The sequence below is a fragment of the Apaloderma vittatum genome, unplaced genomic scaffold (assembly GCF_000703405.1).
Source record: "Apaloderma vittatum isolate BGI_N311 unplaced genomic scaffold, ASM70340v1 scaffold39134, whole genome shotgun sequence".
NCBI classification, from domain to species: domain Eukaryota; kingdom Metazoa; phylum Chordata; class Aves; order Trogoniformes; family Trogonidae; genus Apaloderma; species Apaloderma vittatum.
In genome coordinates this window covers 1-13,059 of record NW_009711662.1, presented here as the reverse complement: position 1 = coordinate 13,059, position 13,059 = coordinate 1, and the positions used below count along the sequence as shown (strand labels likewise).

General features: G+C 40.8%; 1 protein-coding gene across 1 annotated transcript; it reads right to left on the bottom strand.

The window, feature by feature from the left end:
- Positions 1–1,838: 1,838 nt before the first annotated feature.
- LOC104269939 (DNA-dependent protein kinase catalytic subunit-like) lies at positions 1,839–10,120 on the bottom strand. Its single transcript, XM_009867698.1, has 10 exons — positions 9,880–10,120; positions 9,178–9,245; positions 8,686–8,906; positions 8,281–8,373; positions 6,381–6,470; positions 5,246–5,317; positions 4,959–5,160; positions 4,340–4,528; positions 3,635–3,774; positions 1,839–2,043 (listed from the first exon to the last, which is right to left on the bottom strand). Exons 1-10 carry the CDS (start codon positions 10,118–10,120, stop codon positions 1,839–1,841), a joined length of 1,521 nt encoding a protein of 506 aa, XP_009866000.1.
- Positions 10,121–13,059: the final 2,939 nt, after the last annotated feature.

Genomic DNA, 13,059 nt, shown 5'->3' with positions numbered 1-13,059 from the left:
TTGTTGCTGGAAGTCTCAAAAGTCCTACGAGAAGAACCTTCTTAAACTATAAACCTAAACTTTGTCCTCCGCAGCGCAGGTCAAAGTACCAAGTGAGTATCTGATGTATGTGCCAAAAGTGCAGTTAAACACCTCGTAGGATCAGCCACTTGATTTCCAAACATCCTCTTGCCTTTTTATGTAGCTTTTTATTGTGCTTTAACTGTCTTCTATTTGCACAGTGAAAACGTGACAACCGAGTGTCTCACCTAAGCACTCTTTAGTCATAGTGCTGCGGTCTTTATTGATACCAGAGATTAAAAGAACAGAACACACCAAGACGTCTTACACAAGTCTATATAAAAATAGACTATTTCACACGCTCTTATGAAAAAATGCTGCCCATTGTTTATCGTCTCTATAAATGGGTAAATGTGGATGTTTTCTATGATTAAAGTGCCCTAAATTAACTTCTGTCATGCAGTATACATCTGAAAGTTTATTTTTAAATTGATGTTTCCTCTACAAAATATAGCAAAACGATATTTTTGTTTAAGGAAATCTGCTAAAAAGACTCTGAATTTCTTGATTTTTAACTCTATTGACATAAAGAATTGAGCATATTTAATAGAAGGAAAGCAACAAATAGTAAGCATTGCTGGGAAATATACGAAACAAAAAGGCTCCCTCCCTCTTCATTAAGCCTTCTTGAGCAATCTTCCCTATCCCAAATTTTCTACGGAACTGTATCCAGGAGGCAGATGCCTCTGCCCTCCAGCTGAAGGATCCATTTGAGACTGGTGCCAGCAGCACCCCCCGGCGAGACCGGGACTGCCCCATCACCACAGAAGTGAGCGGGAAAGCACTGTGGGCAGCCAAAGGGCAAAACCTCACTTTTTATTACACCTTTTACAATAGTTTCCACTTGGGCTTTTAATAATTATCTCCTGCAATGAATTCTGGGTAATTACAATAGCCAGATTTTACAGAACTCTCTCTCCCTCCCTTGTTGTTGGCGCCGCACTGCGCTTGCCACCAAGGTTGCCTGAAAAGCGGCTGCCAGGATGGAAGAGCCCAGAGTCTGGCACAACGTCCCCACCTGGGGCACCGGGAGCTGCCACAGGGCAGTTCCTGAGCAAGAAGCTCCACGGGCTCCGCTGCATCGGCAGCAGCTACTTTTGGCTTCGGCTAAACAAATAATGTGGAATTAACAGAACGTGAGCAGCGTAGACTTCTAAAGGGCAAAGATAACAGAGTGTAACCTCTAATTGTTAAAAAACAATCTGCTGGAACGGTCTCATCATTACTACCTCATTATCCAGTAATGAAATAACCATCCAGACTGTTAGAAGCTTTAGGTGGTGTGTAGAGCTAAAAGCTGTTTTCTGTTTAGTTTTACCACGTGCTTCACTGTTTCTATTGATATGAAAATCTTCTAGGTTTAATTACAGATACGGTATGTCTGCAGAATGGTTTCAGCTGATTGTCATCAAGGTCTCTGCAAAAGACAAAAGCAGGCTTTCACTACAAGGATGCCTACAAGTTCACAGAGTAGGAATTTGTGCTTTCCTTGGAGAGATCTCAGTGCCTTTCAAAGAAGTCTTCATTCTCTGCAGCCTCTCCTGACCTTTCTACATTGATTTTAACACAAAGACAGAACCATAAAAACAACAAAAAACGTTTGAATACAGCTTTAATAGAAAAAAAGTTATTTTCCATACTAGTCAAGTTAATCAATGATGATAAAAGTGCTTGAGAGTAGTTTTTTTTTATCTTTATGGCCTTAAAATTCTGATCTGGCTGCCGCTGTGTGTTGGGGAATTCTCCTTCTGGCAGACCAAGCTTTAGAGAGCAGTCTCTCACATCCAGGGTTCCCATCCTTCCCAGACTCTGCCAAGAACGTTGGGGTCTGTTGCTTGATCGATCAGGCATCTCACTTGGGTCTCTTCTGAAAGTCCACCCTGTGGCTCTCTGGCTCTGATATTATGATCAGCATTACCACGAGCTACAGCTGCAAAATCATTGTAAGAAGGTGACTTCTCATGACCCAGCCGTAGTTCATCACTAAAATTGAGAACACAGAAATAAGCTCTTACTAAAGAAACAAACAAAAAATCTGAGATGGATTTTTAAATATGAAACAGTACTTGAACACAAGTACTTGAACACAACTCACGTAGCTTTATTTTTCAAGATGTGGAGACTGTTAATAGCTGTAGAAGACTGATGATTTCAGGTGTCCTTTATGAGTGAATATTTACCATGAATATTTCAATCTTGTCAAAGAATCATAGAATAATTTAAGTTGGAAAAGACCTTTCAGATCATCGAGTCCAACGATTAATGTAGCAATACCAGATCCACCACTAGACCACGTCTCCTAAGCACCTCATCTACACGGCTTTTAAATGCTTGCAGCCATGGTGACTCAACCGCTGCCCTGGGCAGACTGTTGCAGTGTCTGACAACCCTTCTGGTGAAGAAATTTTTCCTAATATTCAATCTACATCTGCTCTGGTGCAACTTGAGGCCATTTCCTCCTGTCCTGTAGCTTGTTACTTGGGAGAAGAGACTGACCCCCACCTCGCTACAACCCATTGCAGAGAGTGATAAGGTCTCCCCTGAGCCTCCAGGCAAAACAGCTCCAGTTCCCTCAGCCGCTCCTTATAAGACTTGTTCTCCAGACCCTTCACCAGCTTTGTTGCCCTTCCCTGGACATACTCCAGCATCTCAGCGTTTTTCTTGCAGTGAGGGGCCCAAAACTGAACACAGGATTTGAGGTGTGGCCTCACAGTGCCAAGTACAGGGGGACAATCACTGCCCTGGTCCTGCTGGCCACAAGATTCCTGATACAAGCCAAAGGTCTCTAACTGAAAGAGGGATGCAGCAGTTCACGTTCAAGCTGTTACCTCCTTATCTGCCCTGCTGATTTGTGTCTGCAAGAAGTATTTTGCTGCCTTTTCCAGCTCAGCCTCGACCACAAAAGGGACTCCTCCCAAGTCCTGCACTTTTCAGTATTTATATGGTTTTAAAACAGGCTTGCTTACTTGGCCATTTTTTTTTTTTTCACTTGATTAATCCAAAACGTCTTTTCAGAAGAGGATGGAAGGGATTAATTGTACTTTAACTGAACTTTAAAGACATTCTGGCTTGAGCCAGACTTGACTAGACTGACATAAATAACCTGAGAATGCCATCAGATTTGAATTTGATGTTTTTGGGAAGCAGCTTACCTCCGTGTCTCCCCTACAGCTTGGTTCACATTCCATTTTAAGCAACTGTCCGGCAAAAGCATATTGATTTAAATACTACCCCTAGCCTAAAAGCTGTGGAGATGAACATAAAGAAAGCCTGAGGAGTGAGAAGCAGGCTTACAGGGTGAGGATGTGTGTGTTGCCAGGAACAGTAAAACTGCTCAGGAGGCCTGAGCTGGAGCAAGAACACTCACAGGCAGATATCTGCTGTTTTGGCTGGCAGGGTGATTCAGAGAGGTTGCATGTGGACCAAAATTACTCTGACAGGAGGTTTGTTGAAATTTTGCCCTGTCTGCCTCTTCTCTTTTCCTAGCTGCCATTCTGTCTCAAGGGAGCAAAATCTGACACAGGAGCCTGCCAAAGCTCTTGGTGGAGCGGCTGAAAGCAGGAGAGCATCTTACCAAGTGATTGTTGCTGGATTGGCACCTGTAAGCTTTCTTTTGACGTAGCTGACTTTTTGCAAAGGGTACCAGTTTACTTCAGCTGTGTTTATTTCCTTAATCCATGTGCCTCCTTTCTTCAGCTGTCTTTGTTCAAAGTTCTAAAGAGAAAATAAATTTGCCCCATTTATCATAAATCATATACTTAAAAAGACCTTTAAGCTGCCAGACCATAGCAAGGCAAGCCAGTAACTCTTAACTGCAGATGCAATGGAGGGCAAGTAGTGAGATGATATCTGCCTATGACTTAAATTTTAATTTACAACAGCAGTTACTGAAGTGCAATTAGTTTCAGACTTTTTTTTTAATTGTTAGTATGATATATACAGTGTGCTTACATAAATTTCAGAGGCTCAATGCAAAAAGTTGAAAATATTTACACTACTGCCCTAAGTGGCATAATGTGATTGAGCTACCCACATTCTTAGGATTGTCATGAAGAGCAGTACCCTGATAACACAGACATGTGCTACTATTCTTTGTCCATCAGTATTGAATTCTGCACTTTTAAGTTCAGCTTCTCTGAAAACTCAGTAAAACAAAGAAAGATAAACAGAGCACTGAAAGGGAGTATCAAGAAATATCTCCTTTTTCATCAGTTTTATCCTTATCACAGCTTAAAAATTTCTCACATGAAGAAAAAGGAAGGAAGAGGGAAAACCCTACCTTCCAGTCCAAAGAAGGCTCTTTTACAAATACATCCATTGTGCTGATGAGGAGATCTGGATCTGCACGATACGCCCTTAGGGCGTGCACCATCACACTGTAAATGAGACCCCACTCTCTCACTGGCATCATCAGATTAACAAACTGGCGAGTCAGACGAAAAGGCATCAGCTCTGGCACGCCCAAAAACTAGAAGGACAGTCAAAAGAATACAAGAATTGAGAAGCCTTGCAACAGGAGGATTAGAAATAAATATTCTGTTCTTTTTAAGCTTTGAAAGCTTGTTTGTCACTTAACTGAAAATGACGTGCAACACAGTAGAGCAAGACCAAGTCGTGACACCAAAGCTCAAGTCATGAATGTTTAGTGATAGTGGTTGAAAGCACGGCTTAACTATACAAAACGCCACCATATAGACCCTGTGAACCCCGAGAGCTCCTGCTTGTCTGAGAATAATTGGAACCAGAAATTTTATTCTCTTAACTAGAAATAACTTGTAAAGATTATTTTGTATCAGAATGATGGCAAATAAGGAGCATCGAATTTAGTACTGAGAAAACACGTTTAATCACACGTACGAAATGCAAAAGCTGTAACAAATTAATTAGAAAACAAATACCTGTGTAGCTAAGCCAAACGCACATCCGAAGTCTATTCCCACCATGCCACCTGTTTCCTTGTTAATCATGAAGTTGGACAGATGCCTGTCTCCAATTCCAAGTATCCAGTGGCTGATGCACATCAGGGCATGAGAGCTGGCAAAATGGGACCGCAGAGACAGGAAGGCTTCAGGAGATGTACTCATTTTCACAAAGGCTCGCCTGAACGAAACACAAGTCACTCGCTGCACACAGGCAGAACACTAACATTTGTTTCACCACGTGCGGTCAGTAACAGCGCACTTACCGCAGCAGGTCTTCTGGAACGCTGCTTTCCCTGCTTTTGAAGGACCTAACTGTTTCTGTACGGTTAGCATTTCTGGAAATTAACAGAGGAATAATGTCAGCTATTGAAATAAGAACCCACTGGATGTAAAAATTGAAGATGTGTATGTGACTGCATTAGCACATTTTGCTCACCCCAGTGAACAGTACAGCAAGCCCAAAATTTTTTATCTGGTATTAAAAACACCCCTTCCTCTCTTTTTCTCCCAACAGGTATTTCCAAGACTGACATTTCTCAATACAAAGCAGTATGTAGAGCTTTGTCCTTTCCCTCAAGGGGAGGCATCAGAAGTAAACAGCTGGTGCTGAGGACATCCATGCTGCACACATTTGGGGAGGGAGGGTGACTGCTCTGGCCTAGCCCGTGTCTGGTCCTGGGAACGGAGCAGTGCTGAGCTGTGAGGATGCACTGGCTGCTCTTCCGGGCTAGTTTCGTCTGAAAGGAACAGAGTTGCACACTGGAGGACAGCTCTTCAATGCAAGACAGTGTGAGGTGAGCAGGGGCGATTGGGAATTTACCTCAAAGGCACATTCCAGATCTGAACACAAGTATTAATAGGGATGCACCCAGTTAAACAAGTCAAAGTTTTCCTTTAAAAAAGCAAGACGCTTGCTTAAGCAAGCTATGAGCTGATCAGAGATGCTCCACAGGAAACTTCACTTCCTCCAGGCTACAGTGCTAGATCCTGGCAGGTGTGGAACTTCCTCTGAGGGGATGCTTAAGTTGGGACCCAAACCATCAAATATTCTTAAATTCTCAGTGAATCACAGTGGTCCAACAGATGCTCTGGCTGTAAGGCAGCCTACCTAACTGCATAATAAGGAAAACAACACCTAAAAAATAAAGTTGAAGAGGAGCATCTGCTTCTAGACACTTTCTTCAGGATGGGAGCAAGCTCCTGGAAGAGCTCCTGTGCCCTGGTGGGATTTTGGCAGTACTAAACTCCTCCTGCAGAGCACATCCAGTAAGACAAAGCAGTAAAATGGGCACAAATCAGATCTAGCCAGCAGAGCACACTTTTTCCCGGAATTTCTACAACGCTAAGTGCCCACTCTAGTATCTCTATTTTACACGCAGTTGTCTTTTAAACACCTACCTGTACATAACATGGTATCGAGAGATGCCTTGTGCTTTCCCACCCATCTTGGAGAGCCACTCAGAATAGGTAGCACGAGGTCCCTTTTTGCTAGAGGCGACAAAAAAAAAAAAGGCAAAAAAAAGCACTGATGATTTCCCTGTATTCTCTTACCACTCTGCACTGTGGTACTGCAGGTTGTGTGCTGCTATGACCCATGAGATTTTTATGCACAGAGGAGCCAGGAAGCTACAGCCTACACTATTTTTGTCTTGTTATGGAAATGAAGTTTATGCAGTCTGTGCACATGCTTACCCATCCATCTCCTTCCCTCCAGCTTTGAATGCACTTCAGTCATCTTTGACAGAAGATTAGACATCTCAAAGGTATTAATTTGTCAATAGGTACTGTGAAAATTAGATGCTGCCTTGAGAAGAAAGACCCAAAATAATTTCTCCAGTGAGGGAAATGTATTTTTAACACAGTCTCGTACCCACTTGAGGGGCATTATGTAGCCTACCACAGGATGTGCTGCCATTTGTCCATCCAAACAGAAGGGAATGCAGGAAGGCAGCCCGCTCTCTCCTCACCATGTACAAGAGGGGAGGAACACGATTTTGGACTTCAGGTATTAATCCATAAGAAGCCAGTCTTCATTAGTTGCACTGCTTATAGAATAATTTGATATTTCTCTCCCATCTTAAGAAGTATCTGTCATTTATAGACTGCGTAACCCATCACTTTGGGAGAAAGAAAACAATTTCAAAACTTCAGAAAGTTATTCTCCTCACCCCAACCAAAACATTGCTAACGAGGATTTAATCCGAGTTTTCCTTTGTGAGTTCTGTTATTCAACCATAGCTCAATAGAAGGTATTTTAATTGATCTGATGGAATAATATATGAGAATATATTTAAAGTATATGCAAAATAATAAAATAAAGCTATTTTGGGGTATAAATCATGAATTGTTTTTAGAAAGACACTGAACTTCTACATTTAGCATACTAGAAATTTTCTCCTCCCACAAGGTGGTTCTATATGTGAGTCCTCCCCCACTTTCCCAGTCAATAAATCGAGATCAACACAATGCCCTGCTGTTCGCAGCAGTGAACCAGACAGCAGTAATGCAGGAACTGCAGCGCTTCCTAAACTGCTCCCAAATCAAATAACTGCAGAAATAAAGACTCCTTGGAGTCCAACCTCTACGCTGGCTGTTCCTCCAACCTGCCCCATAAACAAGTGAACTAGTGAAAATAAATGGTGACAACAACACTTTGATAAACCCAAACACAAATTATGTACAAAGAACAACATTGGTAAATAATATCACTTTTCTAAATTCCAGGATAAAACCAGGCTGAAATGCTAGAATTGAATGAGTTTTACAAATACTCATTCTCCAACTGCACTCAAGAGCAAACCAGCTGATTTATTCAAGCCCAGCATTTGTATAAAGTCAGAGAGAGTGTTCTTTTACAGTTGTGTTTTGCGCATCTGCTGCCAATTTCCCCCGTCACTGACTCGCCGATGAAGCCAGGTTCTGAACAGCTCTGTCTCTGCTCTGTTCCCCTCTCCACCGACCCATTCCCCGCCTCTTTGCTGACCTAAGTCCATTTCCTGCCTGATCAAATCAAGAGATCAAAATCCTTTGCTTGTAAAATCAATTTGCTGATAAGGAAAGGGTGATGATAGTGACGTCACACATGATTATAAGCCTCTTGTTTAAACAAGCTGGGTGGAGGATATTCTAGGTACAATGGTACTTATTAAACAAACAGTTAGCAATTACTAATTTGGGTCAGGAAGTACAAACTGCCTCCTTTCTTACAGGTGCTTTTATTTCATTCTTTTTGAAAAAAGAAAATGCTGCCACAAAATTGTCAATGGCCTCTGTTAAAGCAGAGGTCAGGCATCATCACCTGTTATAGTTGAGATCTTCCTCTTCAGACATGCTATTCCTAAGGAATTCTTTTAAAGTACAAGTATTTTCCAGCCACTTGATGAGTCCCAGTCTGAAATGCAAGAAGTCAGAGATGCGAACAAGTAGCTCAGAGATGAACTTTAGAGGAACACCACAAATAGGAAGCAACACGTTCAGTGCCTGCTAAAGGAGGGTTGAAAGCTATCAATTTAAATATGTTCTGAAAAACAGCTTCCAGACAAAGTAAATGCTATGTTGTTTAAAAAGAAAAGAGAGAGAAAATTAAGCCAAGACAGAAAACACTCTGAACAAGAATCTCACACGCAGAAATCTCACTTTCCAACATCTCAACAGTAACACATGTTAACAAAAGGATTTCTGTGCCTTCAAGATAAATGCCTACCTTGTTGTCATGGGGATGACCTGGTAAGTTTTTAGCTGCATATTTCTTTGGCTACATGTAGCATCTTGGGAAAGGATAATGTTCATTACATCAAAGAGCTGCTCAATACGTTGGTCTTGTCGCAGGTCTTCACCACCTTTGACGAGAAAAGGATATTCTTGTTCATCGCTACCTCGGATCGTTATACGTTTTGGCTTCCTCAAGGACTCCATTACTCTTATCTTGGAAAAAGACAAAAAAAAAGCAAAATATTTGTGACAGAACCTTGGCCTTACAGAATCATCACTGAAATTAAACATATCTGTCATTCCTGCATGATATAATCAGGTTGCTCAATTACTACCAGAAAAGCAAATGCCCACTTGCAGACCTTCCTTAATGTGCTGCAAGATGTGCACACAAGCAACAACATTGCTATTGTCGAATTCTTCAAATGGAATATGGACACAAGTTTATACTACACAGGACTTCGGCTCAAAATCAAAACCATACCCGCTCATCGAATCCAGAGATTTTTGCGTGGTACTCGGGCAGTGGTTTCCCCTTTCCATCATACTGACCTGAAGTGATAGTGGAAAAAAATTAAAGAAAAAAAATTACATAGACTGATTATAAATCTTTTTTTAAACTGTGTTTAGGAATCAAACAGGCTTCCACATATTTTCTCAAACTGGCAGAATGGTAACTCTTTTTTTAAACTGTGTTTAGGAACCAAACACGCTTCCAAATATTTTCTCAAATTCGTGGAATGATAACTATGAAGAAAATATTTTAAAATGTATAAAAAACCATCACACACATCATGTGATTTTATCTGTGAATTACTAATATTCTTTCCTTTTTAAGCTGTTACAATTGCAGCTCTTAACGGTTTCAGAGAATGTGTCCTTTCTGAACTAGAATTAAACATGTATTAGATTTATATATCAGAGTTTCTGGAGTCAAATCAGACCTTTAAAAAAAATTACTAAATTCTTGGGCAAGAGATAAGATTTTAGATACAATTTTGAAAATCAGGACTTCAGCTTAAGAATAAATTTAAGAGATGATGAATAAACCGATTTAGTTCAGATGAAATCTACGTCTGCACAAGGTGAGAAAGAAGGGTCGTACAGCCAACCTAAGAAGCAGAGCTCAAGAATAGCAACTTTCTTGTAAGGGACAGTTCACTATTGACACTGGACGGGAACTTACCAGGAACCTCTAGTTCGTTCCTCAAGAACTCAGCCTTGAATTCACTCATCCATGGTGAACATTCTCTCAGGTTTCCGGGTTCTTTATGGGTTTTGGTCATTTTTGAGAGCAGAGAAGTTGTAATCGCATCAAAGTCACCAGCCTTCATACCCAACAGTTCTGAACCGCCTTTTCCAAAATGATGGTCAAAGTCCTTCCCAAAAGCCTGAGATGGATTTGTTAGAAAGAATCCTGTTAACATTGTGCTATGAACTCTCCGAAAACACCAGAAGGGTATCTTCATATAGGCACACATAGAGCTTCATCTGAGCTCCTAAAATATATCAATCTTCCTTCCACTCCAGCTCTTTTTTCCTCCATTATTTTCAGTCTGTCAGAACCTTTTCACTGCCTGTTTGGTAGAAACACCACCTACCATCAACAGAAATGTCTACATTTTACCAACTTACTGACACCAAAGATTTGTAGAATTAGATCTTTTTGCCATGTCAAAACGAGAAGCTTATCCCTTTTTACCTCCTCTAGCTGCAGTTGGATTCTGGGCGAGCATATCAATAACATTGCTCATTAAGAACAGGTAGTGAAATATCAGTAACACTGCTCATTAGGAACAGGTAGTGAAATATTAATATAATATACAAATATTTAAATTTGTATCTATTAAACAAATTCCATTATGAATCTAAATATAGGATTATAATGAGAACATTTAATTGACGTCCCAATCTTTAAATGTTATCACACTTCCAAATTGCTGCAACAAAACCCACAACTGTTTGACTTACAAATGGTAAAAAACCCCACAAACAAATCCACACAAGTTAGTTAATATTTTTCCCCCTTGAATATAAATATTCTGTGCTTTATAGAAGGTTTGGGATTTTTGTTGGATTTTGGGTTTGTTTTTTTCTATTGTTCTTTTTAAACTAGGAGCAAATACAGCCTAGCTAATTTAATATATACCTTCTTTGCTAATCAAAAGATATACTACATTGATTCGTAATGCATGTCATAGAGCTTCATGTATTAAGGGAATCTTTTGTTATTTGTTCATGTATTAAGGGAATGTTTTGTTAGAAAATATCAATTTAAATTTTTTACTTGCTATCACATTTATTATTGGTGATTTGCTTTGAGTTCATTTGGATGTAATATGTATAAAACCATACTTCTATTTTAAATATCTTAATGAAGGAGAAATGCAAAGATATTTCATACTGATCCCTTTAATAAACGAAGTATTATCTGCAAGTAGTTAACTGAGTTGACTTCTAGTGTTCATAATTTAAGGTTCTAAAGAAATCATGTGTCCCTTCTTGGACCTCACTGGTATTACATGGCTTGGAAAGATGTGTAAGCTCACTTATGTTTTCAATGCCTGATCGTTTTTTTTCCCAGGCTATGAAGGACACAGCTATTTCATGGAAGCAAATGAAAATACTATCCTTCTGAAGGAGAGACTGCTACAGTCAACATCCTTATCACTTTAAATCTATTTCCAGATGACCATTTGATTGCTTTCTCTGATCTGTTCTTTGACTTCTTTTAAAATTCAAGGCAGCAAATATTTACAGCCTTAATGCTGTATTTTAATTAACACAATCCATCAACAGCATTTAATTTATGCATTACTAGAATTTCATGTTAAAAACAAATGCAGGATTCTTCTTGTTTTAAGTTACATTTGAAATTGCACATAAATAATACATGTGAAGATTACAAGCCTGAATTACCCCATGTATTAAAGCAATTTTATTTGTCTTAAGAGACACAACTTCCTGCCTGCCGTCAGCAAGGACACCAGAAACTACACAGTTATCCTCACAGCACACTTTGTTTCTTCACAAATACCACATCATGAAGGCAAAGAATTCAGCGTCTGTGCACTGTCACCCTGACCCTCTTCTCCTGCTCATGCCAGCATGTGACAGGAATACTGCTCTCCCTCTTCCTTTCCACTGAGGGGAACGACCCCACTGCCTCTCTTCCAGCCTCTCCCTTGCTCTTCTCTCTCTGCTTGGTTAATGCAATAACAATTAAAAATCCATCAGCACTACTTGCAGCATCCTCTAGTACGGCACACGTTTCAGCTTTTTAGAGCCGTGGCTTTTTCCGTTTAAGGGGGCCAGAGTGCACACAAATTGTCCCAAAAGCCAAATGCAGGTTGCCTTTGTCCTCGTGCCCGCTAGGTCCCTCGCCATGCTGGCACCTCATATGGGTCAACCTACAGCTGCTCCCCTCCCTCCATCCCCACCCAGACAGGGACACATCCTGCAAATTCTTATCCCCCTATCCTTAAGTTTCAAGTCACTATTATCAGCGACTCAGCTTATTTTGCAGCAACATATTTAAAAGGCTAATATCCCCTAAACTCCTAATTGCCCTTTCTGTTGCTGTATCACCTCTCGTCCTCCACCTTCCCTTCTCACAGGGAAGGAATGTCCCTAGAGAGACACCTGGGCAAGTCTATCTAAGGCCAAGGTGACATAACAAGGGCCATATGGGAAAGACTCGGGCCCAGCCAGCCCTGGCCACGGGGCTATGTGCGTACAGTACAAGCACATAGCCACAGCGCTCTCCTGGCCTCCAGCAATTTGCAGCTCAGGGGTTTCTGGACCCAGAAGTGAGCATTTGTAGATAAAAGCTCTTTTGAGTGTTTTCACCCTTCCTCATGCTATTGTCTACTTGTTATTCCCATGAAAGCATCCATAATACCCTGCAGCAGGAGTTCAGAATGTTAAGTGTATATTGAATGAGGAAACACTTCTCCCTGTTTGTTTTGAACCTGCCTCTTCCACAGAATATTTACTTCGTGCTTGGCACTCCTGATCTCAAGAGCTTTATTGTATCTGGCCTCATTGTGTCTCCTCCAACTGGAGGAATGCTAAAGTTGTTTCTTACGCAGAATACTCTGTACCTGTGATTACTCTTGCCGCTCTGAACCTCGTCCAGTTTCATTATACCTATAGATGACGACTACAGCACTCAAGGAGCAAGTCAGAGAAGGCTACTATGCCAACGTACAAATCCACGTTTTGCTCTCTATTCTTAATAATGACCAACAGCTACTTTTCTTTCTTGACTTCTCTTGAGTATTCACAGCTCATAGTTTCACAGAACTATGACAAATCAAGACTTTCTTTTTGAACTGCATGTCCTGGGTTTAGCTAAAACCCAGTC